The sequence below is a fragment of the Rattus rattus genome, chromosome 7 (genome assembly GCF_011064425.1).
Source record: "Rattus rattus isolate New Zealand chromosome 7, Rrattus_CSIRO_v1, whole genome shotgun sequence".
Taxonomy (NCBI): Eukaryota; Metazoa; Chordata; class Mammalia; order Rodentia; family Muridae; genus Rattus; species Rattus rattus.
The window spans coordinates 71054887-71076563 of record NC_046160.1 but is presented as its reverse complement, the minus strand read 5'-3'; the positions used below and the strand labels follow the sequence as shown (position 1 = coordinate 71076563).

Sequence of the window (21677 nt, the reverse complement as noted above, 5' to 3'; positions counted from 1 at the left end):
AATATAGCCTTTGACAAAAGATCAGGACTTCAAGGAAACTTTTCCTACACAACTGTTTTCCTCCAAATCCTAGTAAGTATTCCTTTTTAATTTTCTCAAACTTGGATGTAGAAAATAAAGAGTGGCCCGGCCCGCAGCAGCTCTCTGCTCCCAGACCCCGTGGGAGAGAGACCTTACCGCCTGGTCAGGTGGGCACTCCTGAGGCTGCAGAGCGGAAGAGACCACCAACACTGCCCACCCCCTGCCCACATCCCCTGGCCCAGAGGAAACTGTACAAGGCCTCTGGGTTCCTGTGAGGGGCCAGGAGCGGCAGGACCCCTGCCTGAGACAACGCGAACCTGAAGGAAACAGACCGGATAAACAGTTCTCTGCACCCCCAAATCCCGTGGGAGGAGAGCTAAACCTTCAGAGAGGCAGACACGCCATGAAACCAGAAGAGACTGCTCTCTGCACACATTACTGATTACAGAGGAAAACACCGGAGGCCATCTGGAACCCTGGTGCACGGAGGCCCCCGGAAGAGGCTGCACAGATCTTCCTGGTTGCTGCCACCACGGAGAGCCCGTGGGCAGAACCCTGCGAGCGAACTTGAACCTCGGGACCACAGGTAAGACTAACTTATCTGCTGCAAGTGACTTGCCTGGTGGAATCGGGACAAACAGAGGCAGAATTCCTCTAGGACCGGGCACGTCCTGTGTTTACCGGAAGTCCCACACCCGCGGATCCCGGCCCGCAGCAGCTCTCTGCTCCCAGACCCCGTGGGAGAGAGACCTTACCGCCTGGTCAGGTGGGCACTCCTGAGGCTGCAGAGCAGAAGAGACCACCAACACTGCCCACCCCTGCCCACATCCCTGGCCCAAGAGGAAACTGTATAAGGCCTCTGGGTTCCTGTGGGGGAGGGCCCAGGAGCGACAGGACCCCTGCCTGAGACAACGCCGGAACCTGAAGGAAACAGACCGGATAAACAGTTCTCTGCACCCAAATCCCGTGGGAGGGAGAGCTAAACCTTCAGAGAGGCAGACACGCCTGCGAAACCAGAAGAGACTGCTCTCTGCACACATTGCTGATTCCAGAGGAAAACACCAAAAGGCCATCTGGAACCCTGGTGCACGGAGGCTCCCGGAAGGGGCGGCGCAGATCTTCCTGGTTGCTGCCACCGCGGAGAGCCCGTGGGCAGCACCCCGAGAGTGAACTTGAGCCTCGGGACCAGAGGTAAGACCAACTTTTCTGCTGCAAGTGACCTGCCTGGTGAACTCAAGGCACAGGTCCACAGGAACAGCTGAAGACCTGTAGAGAAGAAAAACTACACGCCCGAAAGCAGAACACTCTGTCCCCATAACTGACTGAAAGAGAGGAAAACAGGTCTACAGCACTCCTGACACACAGGCCTATAGGACAGTTTACCCACTGTCAGAAATAGCAGAACAAAGTAACACTAGAGATAATTTGATGGCGAGAGGCAAGCGCAGGAACCAAAGCAACAGAAACAAAGACCACATGGCACCATCAGAGCCCAATTCTCCCATCAAAACAAACATGGAATATGCAAACACCCAGAAAAGCAAGATCTAGATTCAAAATCATATTTGACCATGATGCTGGAGGACTTCAAGAAAGACGTGAAGAACTACCTTAGAGAACAAGTAGAAGCCTACAGAGAGGAATCGCAAAAATCCCTGAAAGAATTCCAGGAAAACATAAATAAACAAGTAGAAGCCCATAGAGAGGAGACACAAAAATCCCTGAAAGAATTCCAGGAAAACACAATCAAACAGTTGAAGGAATTAAAAATGGAAATAGAAGCAATCAAGAAAGAACACATGGAAACAACCCTGGATATAGAAAACCAAAAGAAGAGACAAGAAGCTGTAGATACGAGCTTCACCAACAGAATACAAGAGATGGAAGAGAGAATCTCAGGAGCAGAAGATTCCATAGAAATCATTGACTCAACTGTCAAAGATAATGTAAAGCAGAAAAAACTACTGGTCCAAAACATACAGGAAATCCAGGACTCAATGACAAGATCAAACCTAAGGATAATAGGTATAGAAGAGAGTGAAGACTCCCAGCTCAAAGGACCAGTACATATCTTCAACAAAATCATAGAAGAAAACTTCCCTAACCTAAAAAAAGAGATACCCATAGGCATACAAGAAGCCTACAGAACTCCAAATAGATTGGACCAGAAAAGAAACACCTCCCGTCACATAATAGTCAAAACACCAAACGCACAAAATAAAGAAAGAATGTTAAAAGCAGTAAGGGAAAAAGGTCAAGTAACATATAAAGGCAGACCTATCAGAATCACACCAGACTTTTCGCCAGAAACTATGAAGGCCAGAAGATCCTGGACTGATGTCATACAGACCCTAAGAGAACACAAATGCCAGCCCAGGCTACTGTATCCTGCAAAACTCTCAATTAACATAGATGGAGAAACCAAGATATTCCATGACAAAACCAAATTTACACAATATCTTTCTACAAATCCAGCACTACAAAGGATAATAAATGGTAAAGCCCAACATAGGGAGGCAAGCTATACCCAAGAAGAGGCAAGAAACTAATCGTCTTGGCAACAAAACAAAGAGAAGAAAAGCACAAAACATAACACATCCAAATATGAATATAACAGGAAGCAATAATCACTATTCCTTAATATCTCTCAACATCAATGGCCTCAACTCCCCAATAAAAAGACATAGATTAACAAACCGGATACGCAACGAGGACCCTGCATTCTGCTGCCTACAGGAAACACACCTCAGAGACAAAGACAGACACTACCTCAGAGTGAAAGGCTGGAAAAAAACTTTCCAAGCAAATGGTCGGAAGAAGCAAGCTGGAGTAGCCATTCTAATATCAAATAAAATCAATTTTCAACTAAAAGTCATCAAAAAAGATAAGGAAGGACACTTTATATTCATCAAAGGAAAAATCCACCAAGATGAACTCTCAATCCTAAATATCTATGCCCCAAATACAAGGGCACCTACATACGTAAAAGAAACCTTACTAAAGCTCAAAACACACATTGCACCTCACACAATAATAGTGGGAGATTTCAACACCCCACTCTCATCAATGGACAGATCATGGAAACAGAAATTAAACAGAGACGTAGACAGACTAAGAGAAGTCATGAGCCAAATGGACTTAACGGATATTTATAGAACATTCTATCCTAAAGCCAAAGGATATACCTTCTTCTCAGCTCCTCATGGTACTTTCTCCAAAATTGACCATATAATTGGTCAAAAAACGGGCCTCAACAGGTACAGAAAGATAGAAATAATCCCATGCGTGCTATCAGACCACCACGGCCTAAAGCTGGTCTTCAATAACAATAAGGGAAGATCGCCCACATATACCTGGAAGTTGAACAATTCTCTACTCAACAATAACATTGTGAAGGAAGAAATAAAGAAAGAAATTAAAGACTTTTTAGAATTTAATGAAAATGAAGGTACAACATACCCAAACTTATGGGACACAATGAAAGCTGTACTAAGAGGAAAACTCATAGCTCTGAGTGCCTGCAGAAAGAAACAGGAAAGAGCATATGTCAGCAGCTTGACAGCACACCTAAAAACTCTAGAACAAAAAGAAGCAAATACACCCAGGAGGAGTAGAAGGCAGGAAATAATCAAACTCAGAGCTGAAATCAACCAAGTAGAAACAAAAAGAACCATAGAAAGAATCAACAAACCAAAAGTTGGTTCTTTGAGAAAATCAACAAGATAGATAAACCCTTAGCCAGACTAAGGAGAGGACATAGAGAGTGTGTCCAAATTAACAAAATCAGAAATGAAAAGGGAGACATAACTACAGATTCAGAGGAAATTCAAAAATCATCAGATCTTATTAAAAAAGCCTATATTCAACAAAACTTGAAAATCTACAGGAAATGGACAATTTCCTAGACAGATACCAGGTACCGAAGTTAAATCAGAACAGATAAACCAGTTAAACAACCCCATAACTCCTAAGGAAATAGAAGCAGTCATTAAAGGTCTCCCAACCAAAAAGAGCCTAGTCCAGACGGGTTTAGTGCAGAATTCTATCAGACCTTCATAGAAGACCTCATACCAATATTATCCAAACTATTCCACAAAATTGAAACAGATGGAGCACTACCAAATACCTTCTACAAAGCCACAATTACTCTTATACCTAAACCACACAAAGACACAACAAAGAAAGAGAACTTCAGACCAATTTCCCTTATGAACATCGATGCAAAAATACTCAACAAAATTCTGGCAAACCGAATCCAAGAGCACATCAAAACAATCATCCACCATGATCAAGTAGGCTTCATCCCAGGCATGCAGGGATGGTTTAATATACAGAAAACCATCAACGTGATCCATTATATAAACAAACTGAAAGAACAAAACCACATGATCATTTCATTAGATGCTGAGAAAGCATTTGACAAAATTCAATACCCCTTCATGATAAAAGTCCTGGAAAGAATAGGAATCCAAGGCCCATACCTAAACATAGTAAAAGCCATATACAGCAAACCAGTGGCTAACATTAAACTAAATGGAGAGAAACTTGAAGCAATTCCACTAAAATCAGGGACTAGACAAGGCTGCCCACTCTCTCCCTACTTATTCAATATAGTTCTTGAAGTTCTAGCCAGAGCAATCAGACAACAAAAGGAGGTCAAGGGGATACAGATTGAAAAAGAAGAAGTCAAAATATCACTATTTGCAGATGATATGATAGTATATTTAAGTGACGCCAAAAGTTCCACCAGAGAACTACTAAAGCTGATAAACAACTTCAGCAAAGTGGCTGGGTATAAAATTAACTCAAATAAATCAGTAGCCTTCCTCTACACAAAAGAGAAACAAGCCGAGAAAGAAATTAGGGAAACGACACCCTTCATAATAGACCCAAATAATATAAAGTACCTCGGTGTGACTTTAACCAAGCAAGTGAAAGATTTGTACAACAAGAACCTCAAGACTCTGAAGAAAGAAATTGAAGAAGACCTCAGAAGATGGAAAGATCTCCCATGCTCATGGATTGGCAGGATTAATATAGCAAAAATGGCCATTTTACCAAAAGTGATCTACAGATTCAATGCAATCCCCATCAAAATACCAATCCAATTCTTCAAAGAGTTAGACAGAACAATTTGCAAATTCATCTGGAATAACAAAAAACCCAGGATAGCTAAAACTATCCTCAACAATAAAAGGACTTCAGGGGGAATCACTATCCCTGAACTCAAGCAGTATTACAGAGCAATAGTGATAAAAACTGCATGGTATTGGTACAGAGACAGACAGATAGACCAATGGAATAGAATTGAAGACCCAGAAATGAACCCACACACCTATGGTCACTTGATTTTTGACAAAGGAGCCAAAACCATCCAATGGAAAAAAGACAGCATTTTCAGCAAATGGTGCTGGTTCAACTGGAGGTCAACATGTAGAAGAATGCAGATCGATCCATGCTTATCACCCTGTACAAAGCTGAAGTCCAAGTGGATCAAGGACCTCCACATCAAACCAGACACACTCAAACTAATAGAAGAAAAACTAGGGAAGCATCTGGAACACATGGGCACTGGAAAAAAATTTCCTGAACAAAACACCAATGGCTTATGCTCTAAGATCAAGAATCGACAAATGGGATCTCATAAAACTGCAAAGCTTCTGTAAAGGCAAAGGACACTGTGGTTAGGACAAAACGGCAACCAACAGATTGGGAAAAGATCTTTACCAATCCTACAACAGATAGAGGCCTTATATCCAAAATATACAAAGAACTCAAAAAAGTTAGACCATGAGGGGAGACAAATAACCCTATTAAAAAATGGGGTTCAGAGCTAAACAAAGAATTCACAGCTGAGGAATGCCAATGGCTGAGAAACACCTAAAGAAATGTTCAACATCTTTAGTCATCAGGGAAATGCAAATCAAAACAACCCTGAGATTTCACCTCACACCAATGAGAATGGCTAAGATCAAAAACTCAGGTGACAGCAAATGCTGGGGAGGATGTGGAGAAAGAGGAACACTCCTCCATTGTTGGTGGGGTTGCAGACTGGTATAACCATTCTGGAAATCAGTCTGGAGGTTCCTCAGAAAATTGGACATTAAACTGCCTGAGGATCCAGCTATACCTCTCTTGGGCATATACCCAAAAGATGCCCCAACATATAAAAAAGACACGTGCCCACTATGTTTCATCGCAGCCTTTTTATAATAGCCAGAAGCTGGAAAGAACCCAGATGCCCTTCAACAGAGGAATGGATACAGAAAATGTGGTACATCTACACAATGGAATATTACTCAGCTATCAAAAAACGACTTTTATGAAATTAAATAGGCAAATGGTTGAAACTGGAAAATATCATCCTGAGTGAGCTAACCCAATCACAGAAAGACAGACATGGTATGCACTCACTGATAAGTGGCTATAGCCCAAATGCTTGAATTACCCTAGATGCCTAGAACAAATGAAACTCAAGACGGATGATCAAAATGTGAATGCTTCACTCCTTCTTTAAAAAGGGGAACAAGAATACCCTTGGCAGGGAAGAGAGAGGCAAAAAGATTAAAACAGAGACTGAAGGAACACCCATTCAGAGCCTGCCCACATGTGGCCCATACATATACAGCCACCCAATTAGACAAGATGGATGAAGCAAAGAAGTGCAGACCGACAGGAGCCGGATGTGGATCGATCCTGAGAGACACAGCCAGAATACAGCAAATACAGAGGCGAATGCCAGCAGCAAACCACTGAACTGAGAACGGACCCCCGTTGAAGGAATCAGAGAAAAGAACTGGAAGAGCTTGAAGGGGCTTGAGACCCCATATATGTACAACAATGCCAAGCAACCAGAGCTTCCAGGGACTAAGCCACTACCTAAAGGCTATACATGGACTGACCCTGGACTCTGACCTCATAGGGTAGCAATGAATATCCTAGTAAGAGCACCAGTGGAAGGGGAAGCCCTGGGTCCTGCTAAGACTGAACCCCCAGTGAACTAGACTGTCGGGAGGGAGGCGGCAATGGGGGAGGTGGAGGGGAACACCCATAAGGAAGGGGGGAGGAAGGGATGTTTGCCGAAACCGGAAAGGAATAACACTCGAAATGTATATAAGAAATATTCAAGTTAATAAAAAAAAAAAAAGAAAGAAAGAAAATAAAGAGGGCTCTTTTTTAAGTGATGCCTCCTAGGCGGTCGGCTATGTCAAGATGAAGCTGAATGTCTCCTTCCCTGCCACTGGCTTTCAGAAACTCATAGAAGTGGATGATGAACACAAGCTTTGTACGTTCTATGAGAAGCGCGTGGCCACAGAAGTAGCTGCTGATGCTCTTGGTGAAGAGTGGAAGGGTTATGTGGTCCAGATCAGCGGTGGGAATGACAAACAAGGCTTTCCCATGAAGCAAGGCGCTTTGACCCATGGCAGAGTGTGCCTGCTGTTGAGTAAGGGGCATTCTTGTTATAGACCAAGGAGAACTGGAGAGAGGAAGTGCAAGTCTGTTCACAGGTGCATTGTGGATGCCAACCTGAGTGTTCTCAACTTGGTTATTGTAAAAAAAAAAAAAAGAGAAAAGGATATTCCAGGACTGACAGATACCACTGTGCCTCATCGGTTGGGACCTAAAAGAGCTAGTAGGATCCGAAAGCTTTTTAATCTCTCCAAAGAAGATGATGTTGTCAGAAAGCCCTTAAACAAAGAAGGTAAGAAGCCCAGGACCAAAGCACCCAAGATTCAGCGTCTTGTTACTCCCCGTGTCCTGCAACACGAACGCCAACGTATTGCTCTGAAGAAGCAATGCACTAAGATAAACGAGGAGGCTGCAGAATACGTTAAACTTTTGGCCAGGAGAATGAAGGAAGCCAAAGAAAAGCGCCAGGATCAGATTGCCAAGAGACGTAGGCTGTCCTCACTGAGAGCTTCTACTTCTAAATCTGAGTCCAGTCAAAAATAAATCTTTGAAGAGTAACAAATAATGAGACCTTGAAAAACAGAAAGAAAAGAAAGAGTGCTTTTAGCCCTGGATACCTCAATAATCATTGCTTCCTTCTACCATACACCTTTGTCATATGGTCCCCAAATTATTAAGATGAGAATGCACTCTAGTTAGGAGAAACTGTTTTGTACTAGAAGGGAGCTCAGGAAATACACAGAAAGGACAGCATAAAAGCAGGGACAGGGTAACACATGGAATGCAGTAGTATCATGCAGTGGAAGTAAAACTCCAGTCATCACCAGTGCTAGCAAGAAGTGTAGGCAAGAACCTACAAAGTATGACTCACTTAGTTACTAGGACGAAAAGAGTGCCTACAGTAAGTACTTGGGCACTTTTCGAAGGGATTTTTATTTTTGAATTTTTTCATGCAATATATTTTTATCATGCTTTCCCCTCCCCAAGTCCTCCAAGATTTTCCTCAGCTCCCTAATCCCCCTCATGTCAGTTCTCTCTTTTCTCTGTCCCTCCCCAAAAGAAAAAAAAAAATCAAAACAATGAAACAGTAAGACCAAAAAAAAAAAAAAAGGAAAAAAAAAAAAGTAAAAGCATATAGATCCCTGAGCCTCGATGGGTTTGATGAAGATATACATTTAAGGCTGACTTCTCCAAGGCCTCTCCTGTCTTCTCTTCTCTTCTCTTCTCTTCTCTTCTCTTCTCTTCTCTTCTCTCTTCTCTCTCATCTCTTCTCTTCCTCTCCCTTCTCCCTTCTCCCTTCTCCCTTCTTCTTCTTCTTCTTCTTCTTCTTCTTCTTCTTCTTCTTCTTCTTCTTCTTCTTCTTCTTCTTCTTCTTCTTCTTCCTCTTCTTCCTCCTCCTCCTTCTTCCTCCTCCTTCTTCTTCTCCTCTCTCTCTCTCTCTCTCTCTCTCTCTCTCTCTCTCTCTCTCTCTCTCTCTCACATTTACTCCAGGAGCAAGCTTCTCTGATGAAAGCTGAGCAAAACGCTTTCAAAGAAAAAAATAGTGGTGATACCAACTGGAAGCCCCAAACCCCTAAATGCAGCAAGATAATGAACTTACCGTGGAATGAACACAAAACTAAATAAGCAGTCAGGGAAAACAGGATCCCTTCCCCAAATTCCACTTATCTTTCCTAACAGAAACTGTCTGAGAGACATCATATCCATTGCTGTGAGATGCAGCCTCCCCCTGCATAAATAGCTGTTAACTACTATACTATCATGTTGGCCTCATACCTGCGTTGTATCACACGGACTCACCACACTGGATCCCAAAGTCTCCAGCTGTGAGATCTGAATACTTTGGCTCAGCCACAGTTGCCAGTCCCTCACCCTCCCATATCCATGTGGCTGCTGGCCCTATTTAGTGCAGCCTGGCTTACACTACCTATCACCACAGAAGCTACCATGCATCCGAAACACCTAGGAGGCTTGTGGAAAGGCAGACTTTTGGGCCTTCACAATCTCTAATTGAGCTGGAATAAGGTAGGGCCCTGGGGTTTACCTTCTAACAAGTTTCCACATAAAACTGATACAAGGAAAGTACTCTAAGAACCACTGTCATCAAAGAGTGAGCTCTTAAAAATCCCTGGGGAAAGGAGAGCTGATCTCCAAACTGTGGCATCCCTAATCAAGCTCTAACCCCTGGAGGAGACACAGAAAATGCAAATGTGAGGGCACATAAAGAAACACTACAGATCCTGATCTCAGAGGCAGGGGTGAAGAAGTGGAGGATGAAGAAGGATCTAATGTGGTTCAGTGGTCCCAGTGGGACAAATATGGCTGTAGAGTGGTGAATCCCAGCAAAAACTGCCTAGCCAGTGCAGGACACAAAGACACAATTACGACAACTAACCACAGGAACAGAATGGTAATAAAAGAATTTTACTTTGTAAGGACCTGTGGCAATAACTCAATGGCTACAGTTTTTTCAGTGATAAGACAGATGGGCAGCCTGCTCAAGTATTGTTTGTCTTAGATAAGCAAGAAACGTCTCAGTCTGCTGGGCGTAAAAACTAAATGGCTATGCATTTGAGAGTCATGTCATTTTGCCCAGATCTCAGAACCAAAAGAGTTCATAGCCTAAAACCTCACCTGACATGAAGCATAGGCCAGATCCCACTGACAGTATCCAACCATGTGACACGTGCATCTGCAAATTCACTCCCTCCCCCAAAGAGTCTAAACACTAGTACTCTGGCCTTCTGGAGGTCAGTAGGTACTCTATTTCTTTTTTAGATTTATATATTGTATGTGTGTATACTGTTGTTACTTTCAGACACGCCAGAAGAAGACATTGGACCCCGTTACAGTTGACTGTGAATCACCATGTGATTGCTGGAAATTGACTTCAGGACCTCTGGAAGTGGAGTCAATGTTCTTAACCACTAAGCCATCTCTCCAGCCCCTACATACTCACTCTAAACTCAACATGACACTGAGTTGATAAAATTAAGGAATTAATTAAGCAAGTAATAAGAAGACTATTATTAGCCTCTGACTATCTAATAATGGACCTATGGAGGCAAGGAAGGGCCTACCCTGTAGTCATTTTCTTATCTTGGAACGTGTAGCAGCAAAGAGTAACTCAGAAAAAAAAATCCGTGTAGACAAGAACATAACGGTAGTTTAAAATTAAAAAAAAAAAAAAAAAAAAAAGACAAGCAGAAAACGCTGGAGGTGCCTTGCCCTACCCCACACCATCCTCCAGTCAAAATGGTGCATTCATAGTAATGGCACCGTCAGCAATTTCAAAGACAAATACAGGTGACCATTCCATTTCCTGTTCCTGCTTGGCCAGTGATAAAACCAAATATCTGGAAGAAAATTCTTACAACTTATGGTGAAGGTAAATTTAAGCAGGTGTTCATTACAACAGCCACCGAGGTCAAGATGTGCTAAAGCAATGTGCACACCTTCTAACACCTGATTTGCAGCTGTCGATCTGGCTTTCTTTTTCCAAAGCCATAACATGGAACATCAAGGGAGGTGTTTTACTGCTGTGAACAGACACCATGACCAAGTCAAGTCTTATAAGGACAACATTTAATTGGTGGCTGGTTTACAGGTCAGAGGTTCAGTCCATTATCATCAAAGTGAGGATACGGCACCATCCCAGGCAGGTATGGTGCAGGAGGAGCTGAGAGTTCTACATCTTCATCTGAAGGCTGCTAGCAGAATACTCACTTCGAGGCAGCTAGAACTAGGGTATTAAAGCCCACACCCACAGTGACACACCCACTCCAACAAGGCCACACCCTGGCCCAAGCACATACAAACCATCACTGGAGGTTTACATGTATGCAGCAGGGGCAGTAGTATCTACCGTAACTGGCCTGCCCACGATCTCACCTCTCTTATAATGTCACTGTGATCTGAAGCTAAACTGACAGGCACTCCTAATAGGACTTTGAATCTCACTGGACCCATCTACTCCTTGCACAGTTGATCCTCTAGGAAAAGCTTCATGTTTTCAATTGCTCCAGTATAAATCCTTGGGGTCTCCTTGATTTCTTTCTTTCTCGTTTCTTTCCAGTAGTCCATGAGCAAATACTGCTGGCTATACTCCTAACATCTGTCTAGAATGTGGCCACATTTCACCAGCTGAATTGCTCTCACTTCAGACAAAGCAACTATTTCTCACATGGGCCATTCAATAGCATTCTTATAGATTTCTGTGCTTCCGTTATAATTTCTTAATTAATACCATTATCACGGTGAGGTTCCTGGAAGATGCTTTTGATGATTTCAACATACTATTATTTGCTCTTGAGCTCTCCTTTTATATTTAAAGATACAATCCATTTATCATAGCCTACAAATAACTCCATCTTCTCAAATTCACGATGACTTAAAATCTGATTCTATTCCATTGATCTACATGCTGGTCTCGATACCAATACCATACAACTTTTATCACAATTGCTCTGTAATACTGCTTGAAGTCAGGGATGGTGATTCCCCAAGAAGTTCTTTTATTGTTGAGGATAGTTTTCCCTATCCTGGGTGTTTTGTTATTTCAAATGAATTTGCAAATTGCTCTTTCTAACTTTATGAAGAATTGAGTTGGAACTTTGATGGGGATTGCATTGAATCTATAGATTGCTTTCAGCAAGATGGCCATCTTTACTATATTAATCCTGTCAATCCATGAGCTTGGGAGATCTTTCCAACTTTTGAGATCTTCGGTTTCTTTCTTCAGTTTCAAGTCTTCAGAGACTTGAAGTTCTTGTCATACGAATCTTTCACTTGCTTGGTTAGAGTCACACCCAGGTATTTTATATTATTTGTGACTATTGTGAAGGGTGTCATTTCCCTAATTTCTTTCTCAGCCTGTTTATCCTTTGAGTAGAAGAAGGCTACTGATTTGTTTGAGTTAATTTTATAATCCAGCCACTTTGAATTCACACACCTATGGTCATTTGATCTTTGACAAAGGAGCTAAAATCATTCAATGGGAAAAAAAGACAGGATTTTCAACAAATGGTGCTGGTTCAACTGGAGGTCAGCATGTAGAAGAATGCAAATTTATCCATTCTTATCTTCTTGTACAAAACTCAAGTCCAAGTGGATCGAAGACCTCCACATAAAACCAGATGCACTGAAACTAATAGAAGAGAAAGTGGGTAAGAACCTCAAACACATAGGCACAGGAGAAATTTTCCTGAATAGAACACCAATGGCTTATGCTCTAAGATCAAGAATAGACAAATTGGATCTCATAAAATTGTAAAGCTTCTGTAAAGCAAAGGACATTGTCAATAGGACAAAATGGCAACCAACAGATTGGGAAAAGATCTTTACCCAATCTAATATATACAAAGAATTCAATAAGTTAGACTCCAGAGAAGCAAAATAATCTTTTTAAAAAATGGGGTACAGAGCTAAGCAAATAATTCTCAACTGAAAAATATTGAATGGCCAAGAAGCACCTAAAGAGATGTTTAAAATCCTTAGTGATGAGGGAAATGCAAATCAAAACAACCCTGAGATACCACCTCACACCAGTCAGAATGGCTAAGATCAAACACTCAGGTGACAGGAGACACTGGTAAGGATGTGGAAAAAGAGGAACACTCCTCCATTGTTGGTGGGATTTCAAGCTGATACAACCACTCTGGAAATCAGTCTGGCAGTTCCTCAGAAAATTAAACATAGTACTACCTGAGGACCCAGCTATACCACTCCTTGGCATATATCCAAAAGATGTTCCAACATATAACAAAGACACATGCTCCACTATGTTCATAGCAGCCTTATTTATAATAGCCAAAAGCTGGAAAGAATCCAGATGTCCTTTGACAGAAGAATGGATACAGAAAATATTGTACATTTATCCAATGGAGTACAACTCAGCTATTAGAAACAATGACTACATGAAATTCATAGGCAAATGAATGGAAGTAGAAAATATCATCCTAAGTGAAGTAACACTTCACTTAGAACAAAAGTCACAAAAGAACATACATGGTATGCACTCACTGATAAGTGGATTTTAGCCCAAAAGCTCAAAATACCCAAGATACAATTCATAAACCATATGAAGCTCAAGAAGGAAGACAAAAATGTAGATGCTTCAGCCCTTCTTAGAATGGAGAACAAAATACTCATGGGAGGAAATACAGGGACAAAGAGTGGAGCAGGGACTGAAGAAAAGGTCATCCAGAGACTGCCCCCACCTGGGGATCCATCCCATATGTAGCCACCAAACCCAGTCACTACTGCTGATTCAAGGAAGTACTTGCTGACAGGAGCCTGATATGGATCTCTTCTGAGAGGCTCTGCCAGAGGATTATTGATACAGATGAGGATACTTGCAGTCAACCATTGGACTGAGCATTGGAACCCCAATGGAAGAGTTAGAAAAAGGACTGGAGGAGCTGAAAGGGTCTACAACCCCATGAGAACAACAACATCATCAAACAACCAAACCCCCACCCCCAGAGCTCCCAGGGACTAAAACACCAACCAATGAGAAAACATGGAGGAACCCACGGCTCCAGCTGCATATGTAGCAGAGGATGGCCTTGTTGAACATCAATAGGAGGAGAAGCCCTTGGTCCTGTAAAGTCTCATTTCCCTAGTGTAGGGGAAAGCCAGGGTGTTGAGATGAGAGTGGGTGGGTGGGAGTGGGAGTATCTTCATAGAAGTAGGAGGAGGGGGGAGGGGAGCTGGAGAGGGGGAAAAGTGATAATATTTGAAATGTAAATACATAAGATATCCAATAAAATGAAAATATGTATACATTTTTCCTTATTTATGTGTATGGTGTTTGCATGTATGTAGACAAGTATGTATGGGTACAAACACTCACAGATGTACATATAGACTCCAGAGGAGGATGCTGTGTGTCACCCACTGTCCCTCTCCCCTTCCCTCCTGAGTCACAGTGTCTTACTGAGCCTGAAGCTCTATTTCAGCTGTCTAGCTAGCTAATGAGCTGCTGGGACCCACCTGTGTCTACCTTTCCCCACCCTCAATGCTGGGGTGAGAGGCACTGGCAATCAAGCCTATCATCTTTGTATGGGTAATGTGAACTCAGCTTCCTGTGGTTATAAAAGCATTCTTACCCATTAAGACATCACTAGAGCTTCAACTTGTGGGCACTTGTTTGAGTAATTTTGCATTTATCATTTACCATGGCCAATAGGGCAATCCTGGATAGTATCCCCAGATGCTTCCGTGGCCTTACTTTTGTATCAGTCTCTGGTATTCCAGAGACCGGTCTATATGCTTTCCAAAGGCAATGAGCATATTCTCCAGCTCAGGGCTTTTGGCCTTGCTTTTACCTCTTCTTCAGAGATCTGAACATGTCATCTGAGCACTCTGCCTAATACAACGCCTCCTGTGTCATTCTCCAGCAATGTTCTACTGTATTATCCCACCCTGCCTTAGCGTTCTTTGTCCATGTGTGCTTAGTGTTCTTTACTGTCCTCGTTCGCGGTTTCCCGTCCAGGATAGTACCTGGTGTACAGAAGGTACTCAATAAATTTACTCTAAAGAAGTGAACGGCTGAGCTCGAGTAATCACTCCCTTTACAAGTTGCTCACTTCTTACTTCAGCTACAGTCCCCTTCCTGCTTTAAAGCAGAGGCAACGCTCAGTTCTAAGATCCATTTATGAAATAAGTACTTGAAATTGAAATGCATGTCTATTTCATTTACAGCACATATATTTTGTTTATGGCTCTGTAAGTCTAGGAAAGAGCACAGTTAACATATTCTGTTGTGGAGCCCCTTAGTCTGTTCTGCAAGATACTCGGAGTGAATGGAACTTTTATTTGTGGATCCCTGGTTTCCATTGATTTCCCCCAAAAGACTTCTTAAAAAGAAAGTCAAAAATCTACTTTTAACCATAAATATATGCCCAGTATATACGAAAAAAAAAAGCATTTAGAAAGCATAAAGTAATTCAAGTTAATTAATAAAAAAAATAAATAAATAAATAAAAAAAAAAAAAAAAAAAAAAAAAGCATAAAGTAAACTTCTGAGGAGTCTTTTCCTAGCCCGTCCCCACCAACGTCCTACAGCTCAAAAACAATCAATGCCAGAACTTAATGGATATAGTCCCATGCGGGCACACATTTAACATGCATGCATAGGACAATCTGTTCCCACGGTTTGTTTGAATGTGTTTCCATGTACACATTCAAAACTATGCTAACGGTGACTTAATGACAGGCCTGCAATAGTTTCTAGTTCTTTTTTTTTTTTTTTTTACAATGAGGATGTATTATCTTGCTAGCTGATAAAATAATTATAATATCTTAAAGGGAACTAGAACCTGTTAGACAAGTTTCCAGAGGAATGTAAAAAGCAAACACAGATAATGGGTGAACTTTTACAAGGAAAAGCTATAGTCTCGCATCATTGAAATTAAATAGCCCAAATTAAAAGAGAAAAAGGGGAAAGAAAAAGCATGGTCAGAAAGTCTAGATCCACATTTTTTCACAGCCACGAGTATGGTTCGCGGTTTCTCAGTTGAAGGAACAAGATTGTAAATTAAGCTGCTGGTTCATCTGCCACGTAGGGAGGCCAGGTTCTCAGGGCGGAGTATGTGTACACATAATTATCTCGAGGTGAGATGTGGAGCTGGTGGAGGGAACAGGGAAGTTTTAAACAGCTTAAATGTGTTGCTCAAGGTATTCCATTTGTATAAGGATAATGTTGATTTTACTGTCTCACTTACGAGACTTCTGAGCTGGAAATAACCTCAGCTGTCATACGGATAAACTCATCTTCCAGATGAGGAAATAAGCCTAAGAAATCAAGTGGCTTGGCCTGGTTAGAATGCAGATTCAGACATGGCTGACGCATCCTTGTTCCTGGAACTGAACTGACTCCAGCTCTCGGAGAACAAGGGAAATCTGAGATGTGACAGAGGACCAGGTATCTGGCACTCTGCCAGAGCCCTGCCGAGGATGGGAAGTAACAGGGGCAGCCCGTCCCTTTAGCCCGTCAGTCCAAGGGGATTGAAAGGTAATGTGTGAGCCTGGGACTTTAAATGGCCCAAATGACCTTCAGCAGGAACAGTGTTCTAGAGTCAAGGTCCAACTTGATAGGTGAAAGTGCATGGGGGTCCATTTCAAATCATGTAGGGAGTCAGCCAAGAATGGCCGTCACTCATCAAGAGAAAGCTGAGTGTAAAACGGTAAGAAGAATATTTACGAGTCACCAAAATTAATGTTTTAAAAGTCCTACATTTAGAAATAAAATTATCATCAAGGTGTTCCATAACTTGTTTTGAGCTAACAATTACCTCCTATCTACATGGATACATAATTAGTTTTCACAGGGACATAGAAAGTACTGACACCATCCGGGACACAGTTGTTCTACTGCCCATGCACTTCGTACTGTGACCTTCACAGCAGATGCACATTTTAAGGTAGGTTATTAACAGAGGCAAACCCATTTCTCCAAATGGTGAGAGCTGGCTAGATTCTCCTATGCAGGGGAATATGCTTGATTGGTTCTTCCTTAGATGTCTGACTGCACTGAATAAATCACATTCTAAAACCATCCATTTGACTGAAAATGTCTGATTTCATTTTTCTTTAAAACCCAATCGAATGCATATATGCATATATACATGTATGTGTATTAAATTTTCATCAGTGCAGCATGTAGGAAAGCTAAATGTTTAGGAATGAGGCAAGACTGAATGCAGGGAATGGACATGAGTCGTGAAGAAAAGAATATACAGATAATTTCTTTTCTACTTCAAACTCTGTCATGGATTATGTGTTTGGTGTGGTGGATAAGGGTATAAAAACAGATTTGGGGGCAAAAGCATAAAATCCAATTCGAAGCTCCACAGTTTCTGTTCCCACCTCTCCGTTAACCACACAGAAGTTCACCAAGTTATACAGTCTTGGGCTCTGGTTAATTTTAATGTGAGGGTTTTAATTTTCCTCAACTTTTTTTATAATAAAATGTTAAATAGATTTTTTTTAATGGTGAAACAAAATGAACGAGAGCTCTGTGAGCATTGCAAAACCTCCCAGAAAGTGTTTAATCTGCTACTACTTTAGATAGGAGTCACCCGGGGAGCAGTCAGAATGGTATGATCTTGTGGTTTTACTAGGAGGACAAAGGTCCCTACTTCAAAATCAGCAAGTGTATCAAAGGGACACAGCAAATTTCTCACTGCTCCCTAAGGGATTTTTCAGCTCAGAGAAATCTATGGGAAACCTGAACTTGAGTGGAAGGAAAAGCTTGCTGATAGACTGGGGCCGTGGAGACCAGGACATACCTCAGGTCTGGGTAGTTCTCCCAAACTACAGCTGTCCCTGCTGTCACCCTCAAAGTTCTATATTCCAAACTCCTAAGATAACATCATCAGCCACACTAAGGAGCCAGCCTGCTTTAACAACAACAACAACAACAAAAAACATTTCTACCCCTTTCTCACCAGGAAAGTCCTTACATTTCAATTAGGCCTAAGTTTATTAGACTCTATATTCTGAGAGTGTCTAGGGAAAAAAAATTATCCCCAGCCTTTCTGGAAACCTCCACAGACGCCTTGGTTACAAGCAGCATCTATGTCTTCAACAGTAAGCATGCACGTGCCAGGCCTTCCTGCTCTTTCAATTTCCGGCCCTCCACATTGTGAAAATAGGCCGGCTACTATTAGCAACAATTGGGGTGAAAACATAATTATTTTTGTGTGTTGATCCTTGAAGATAGGCTCACAACACACAAAATGTTTACGTTTACCATATTTATTACACAGTCCGACAAAGATCTTTAAACAGTTGAATATTAGCAGTCTACTTTGATTTTGGAATAGATGGCATTGGTTTAGAATGAAGATTGGCTCTGTGCATCAAGCCAGTTTAGAAAATACATTGTTAACATTGTTAACATGAGGAGCCATAAAATGGATTCAGTCTTGAAACAGGGAAGTTAAATAATCCATATATTTGTACTATGAAATGCCTACATACTTTAGCCTTGGAGCTTTACTCTTTAGCTAGCATATTTCCCATGAAGAATAAACTGTAGCTATTCTGGATCAAATCAGAAAATTAAGTCCCTAAACGATAACATAATACCCCTCCCCCTTCGAGCCATAAGAACTATTAGAACGGAACCTTTCTATTTTCTTCGGAGGCCTGGAGAGCTGTTCATACACTTGTGCCACCCTTTGGAACTTAAACCCTTTCTTCAATACTTTCTTCCTTTTACTAGGAAATACAATGTAGCTAATGCCAGCCTTCCGCGATGCTTCAACCAGAGAAAACGACAGGCATTTTAAGCTTTCTATCTCATGCAGGCTTTCCAGACTCTCTTTCATGGGGAGGTCCAACAGCGCCCTTTGCTTGGCCACCTGGCGCTCCATCTGCTTCCGCCTCTGGTATGCCAGCTCCTTCAAGTTGCTGTCTATGTCATCCTTCATTATAAATTGTGGTGGGATCTCTTTTTTCCTCAGCTCAACTGCAGACTTTGATCTCTTAATAAGAAAACGGAGGTGGAAATTATATATCATCAGTCTAGTTGTTCTATGTTTAAAATTAATACAGTGACAGCAGCAATTAGTGTGGTTTGGCTTTATTGAGTAAATATTAAGTGATATACTCCTGGAGTTGTCACCGGTGTGTACAAACTGTATAAAGTAACGTTTTTCATCATGGCATTCTCAGGCATGTATATAATGTCTTTTGACCACATTCATCCCTGTCCTTTTCTTACCCCTTCACCCTAATGTCCTTCCTTTTCCCAAGTAGTCTCCCTTCTACTTTTATGATTTTTAACAACCTAGATCTAGATAGAAAATACTATATTTGTCTTTCTTCATCTGATATCTTTCACATCATAGGATGGCCTCCAGGCCACACCCATTTCCCCTCAAAGGAATATTGTTCAGTTGTGAGCACGCCACATAGTCCTCATCCATTCCTTCATCTACCACTGATGGCCTCTGCCCTAATAGCTTGTCTGCTGTGAATAGAGCTCCGACGAACATGGATGTGCAGACGTGTTTACTGCATACTGATTTTGATTCACTGAGGAATGTACACCGGGGCAGTTAAGCTGGATCATACCTCCATTCTTAGTTTCCTGAGCAACCTCCATGCTGACTTCCCACAGTGGCTACACTAATTTACATTCCCACATGTAGTGCAAACAGATTCCCTTTGCCACACCCTCACCAGCATCTGCTGTGGTGTGCTTTCTTGGTAATTGCCGTCTTAACTAGGATGAGGTAAACTATCAAGGTAGTTTTGATTTGTACTCACTGATGGCTAAGAATGTTGACATTTCCCCATGTATGTATCAATCATTTGGGCTTCTAATCTTGAAAAATGTTTAGTTCATTTGTCCTTTTACTGATTAGAGTCGTCTTTCTTACTTCTTTTCTTTTTAGTTTTTTTTGTTTGGTTGGTTGGTTGGTTTTTGTTTATTTGCTGGCTGGCTGGCTGGCTGGCTTAGTGCTTGGTTTGGTTTGCATTTTGTTTGGTTTTTTAATTTTATTTTACTATTTAGAACTCTTTCTGCACACTATATATTAATTCCTATCACATAAACATCTGACAAAGATTATTTTCATATTTTGTAGACTGGCTCTCTAATCCCTTTCTGAACAGAAGCCCTATAATTTTATGCAATCCCAGTTTTCGGTTCTTGTTATTACGTCCTGAGTTACTGGGGTAACATTCTGAAAGTTGTTGCTCATGTCATTAGAGTGCTTTTCTTGAATAATTTCAAGGTTACACGTCTTACACTAAGGTGCCTAATGCCATCTGCACTGGGATTTGGATTTCGGGATCTATTTTTCCCTTCTAGGGGTGGGTACCCAGTTTTCCCAGAACCGCTTGCTCAAGAGGCTATTGGTTTTGTGTGTTTTGTGTTGTGCTTTTGGCAGCTGCTGAGGATCTAATGCCTGTAGCTGTATGAGAGCTCCGTCCGCGTCTGTTTCGTGCTGTTATGATGCTATTTCTATGGTCAGGACAGAGGTATCATTTTCAAGCAGGTCCTGTGATAACTCTAAGGTGCACTTTGTGCTCAGACCTGGTCTGGCTCCTTCTCAGTCTTGTGTTTGCACAGAACTATTTCTCACCTCTTTGAAGTATTTCGTAATTTTGATACTCATTGTAATGAACTTATAGATAACTTCTGGTAAGACGGCCATATTCATATTAGCTCGGCCGACTTGAACATGGGAGGCGTTTCCACCTTCTGGTGTCTTCAAAGTGTTCTTTCCATGTTTTATAGTCTGTGTTGCAAAGATCTTTCCCTTCCCTTGTTAGATTTTGTGCTAGTTGGCTTTTATCAAAAATCCACAAGTAAGAATTTCACAAAAGCTACTTATGTATCTAAAATGCACACACGGAGATCGTGGTCCTGCATTATTCATTATAATTCTATCTCATGAAACTACAACTAACTCAGAGAGTAATAATGAGAAACAGCGCACCTCTTCAAACTTTGGTGGAAAAGCATAATTTTCATTGCTATAAATGCAAACAATTTTGAGATACAATAGTTTAAAAAGTTACAATACCTTTAATCGTGTATATGGTAGACTGGAATATTTTTTGATATCCTTATATGATGCAGACTTTTTTATTATTAAATTCTGTAAAATAAACAAGGAAAATACATTAACCATAGTTACTGTTCAGAAAACTAAGGCAAAGTCAACTCATATGACAGGTGACTGATGATAATTCTTATAAATGAATGAAAAGTACAAATACTAATTAAAATTTACTCTCTTGCTTATTCAGTCATTTCCTTAATAGAGAAGAGCAGGACTTAAGATCTATCACTTCATTTAGTCAAGTTTGTGGAAATGAAAATTGTTTTAAATTTAAGCCTAAGACAGTGAAAGGGACCAGCCTGTGGTGTGGAGATGCTCAGGGGCAAAGCCTCCTTGCTGGTGTAAGTAGACCTGATTTGTGAGTATTCTAAGGGGGCGCTGACACATTAGGACACATTAGACAGAACCAAGAAAATGATGTGTCCCTGTGATCTGTAAATGGTTGACCCAGAGAATGGCACTATTTTGAGGTGTGGCCTTGTTGGAATAAGTGTGTCACTATGGGTGTGGGTTTTAATACCCTAGTCCTAGCTGCTTGGAGCCAGTCTTCCACTAGCAGCCTTCAGATGAAAGTGTAGAACTCTCAGCTCTGCCTGCACCATGTCTGCCTGGATGCGCCTAGATGCTGCCATGTTCTCCCCTTGATGATAATGGTCTGAACCT

The 21677-nt window shown here is 41.5% G+C and overlaps 2 protein-coding genes across 2 annotated transcripts in view; one reads left to right on the top strand and one right to left on the bottom strand.

Annotated features, from left to right (window-relative positions):
- The window catches only part of Ttc6 (tetratricopeptide repeat domain 6), a 207907-nt gene that overhangs the window by 73682 nt on the left and 112548 nt on the right, over positions 1-21677 (bottom strand). The window contains exons 10-11 of the mRNA XM_032907781.1: positions 20976-21050; positions 18565-18923 (exon numbers count right to left, since the gene is read on the bottom strand). Coding sequence (XP_032763672.1) covers positions 18565-18923; positions 20976-21050 — 434 coding nt within the window. The remainder of the gene's footprint in view (positions 1-18564; positions 18924-20975; positions 21051-21677) is intronic.
- LOC116905072 (40S ribosomal protein S6-like) lies at positions 7234-7974 on the top strand. The gene has a single exon (XM_032907780.1). The coding sequence runs from the start codon at positions 7234-7236 to the stop codon at positions 7972-7974; it is 741 nt and encodes a 246-aa protein (XP_032763671.1).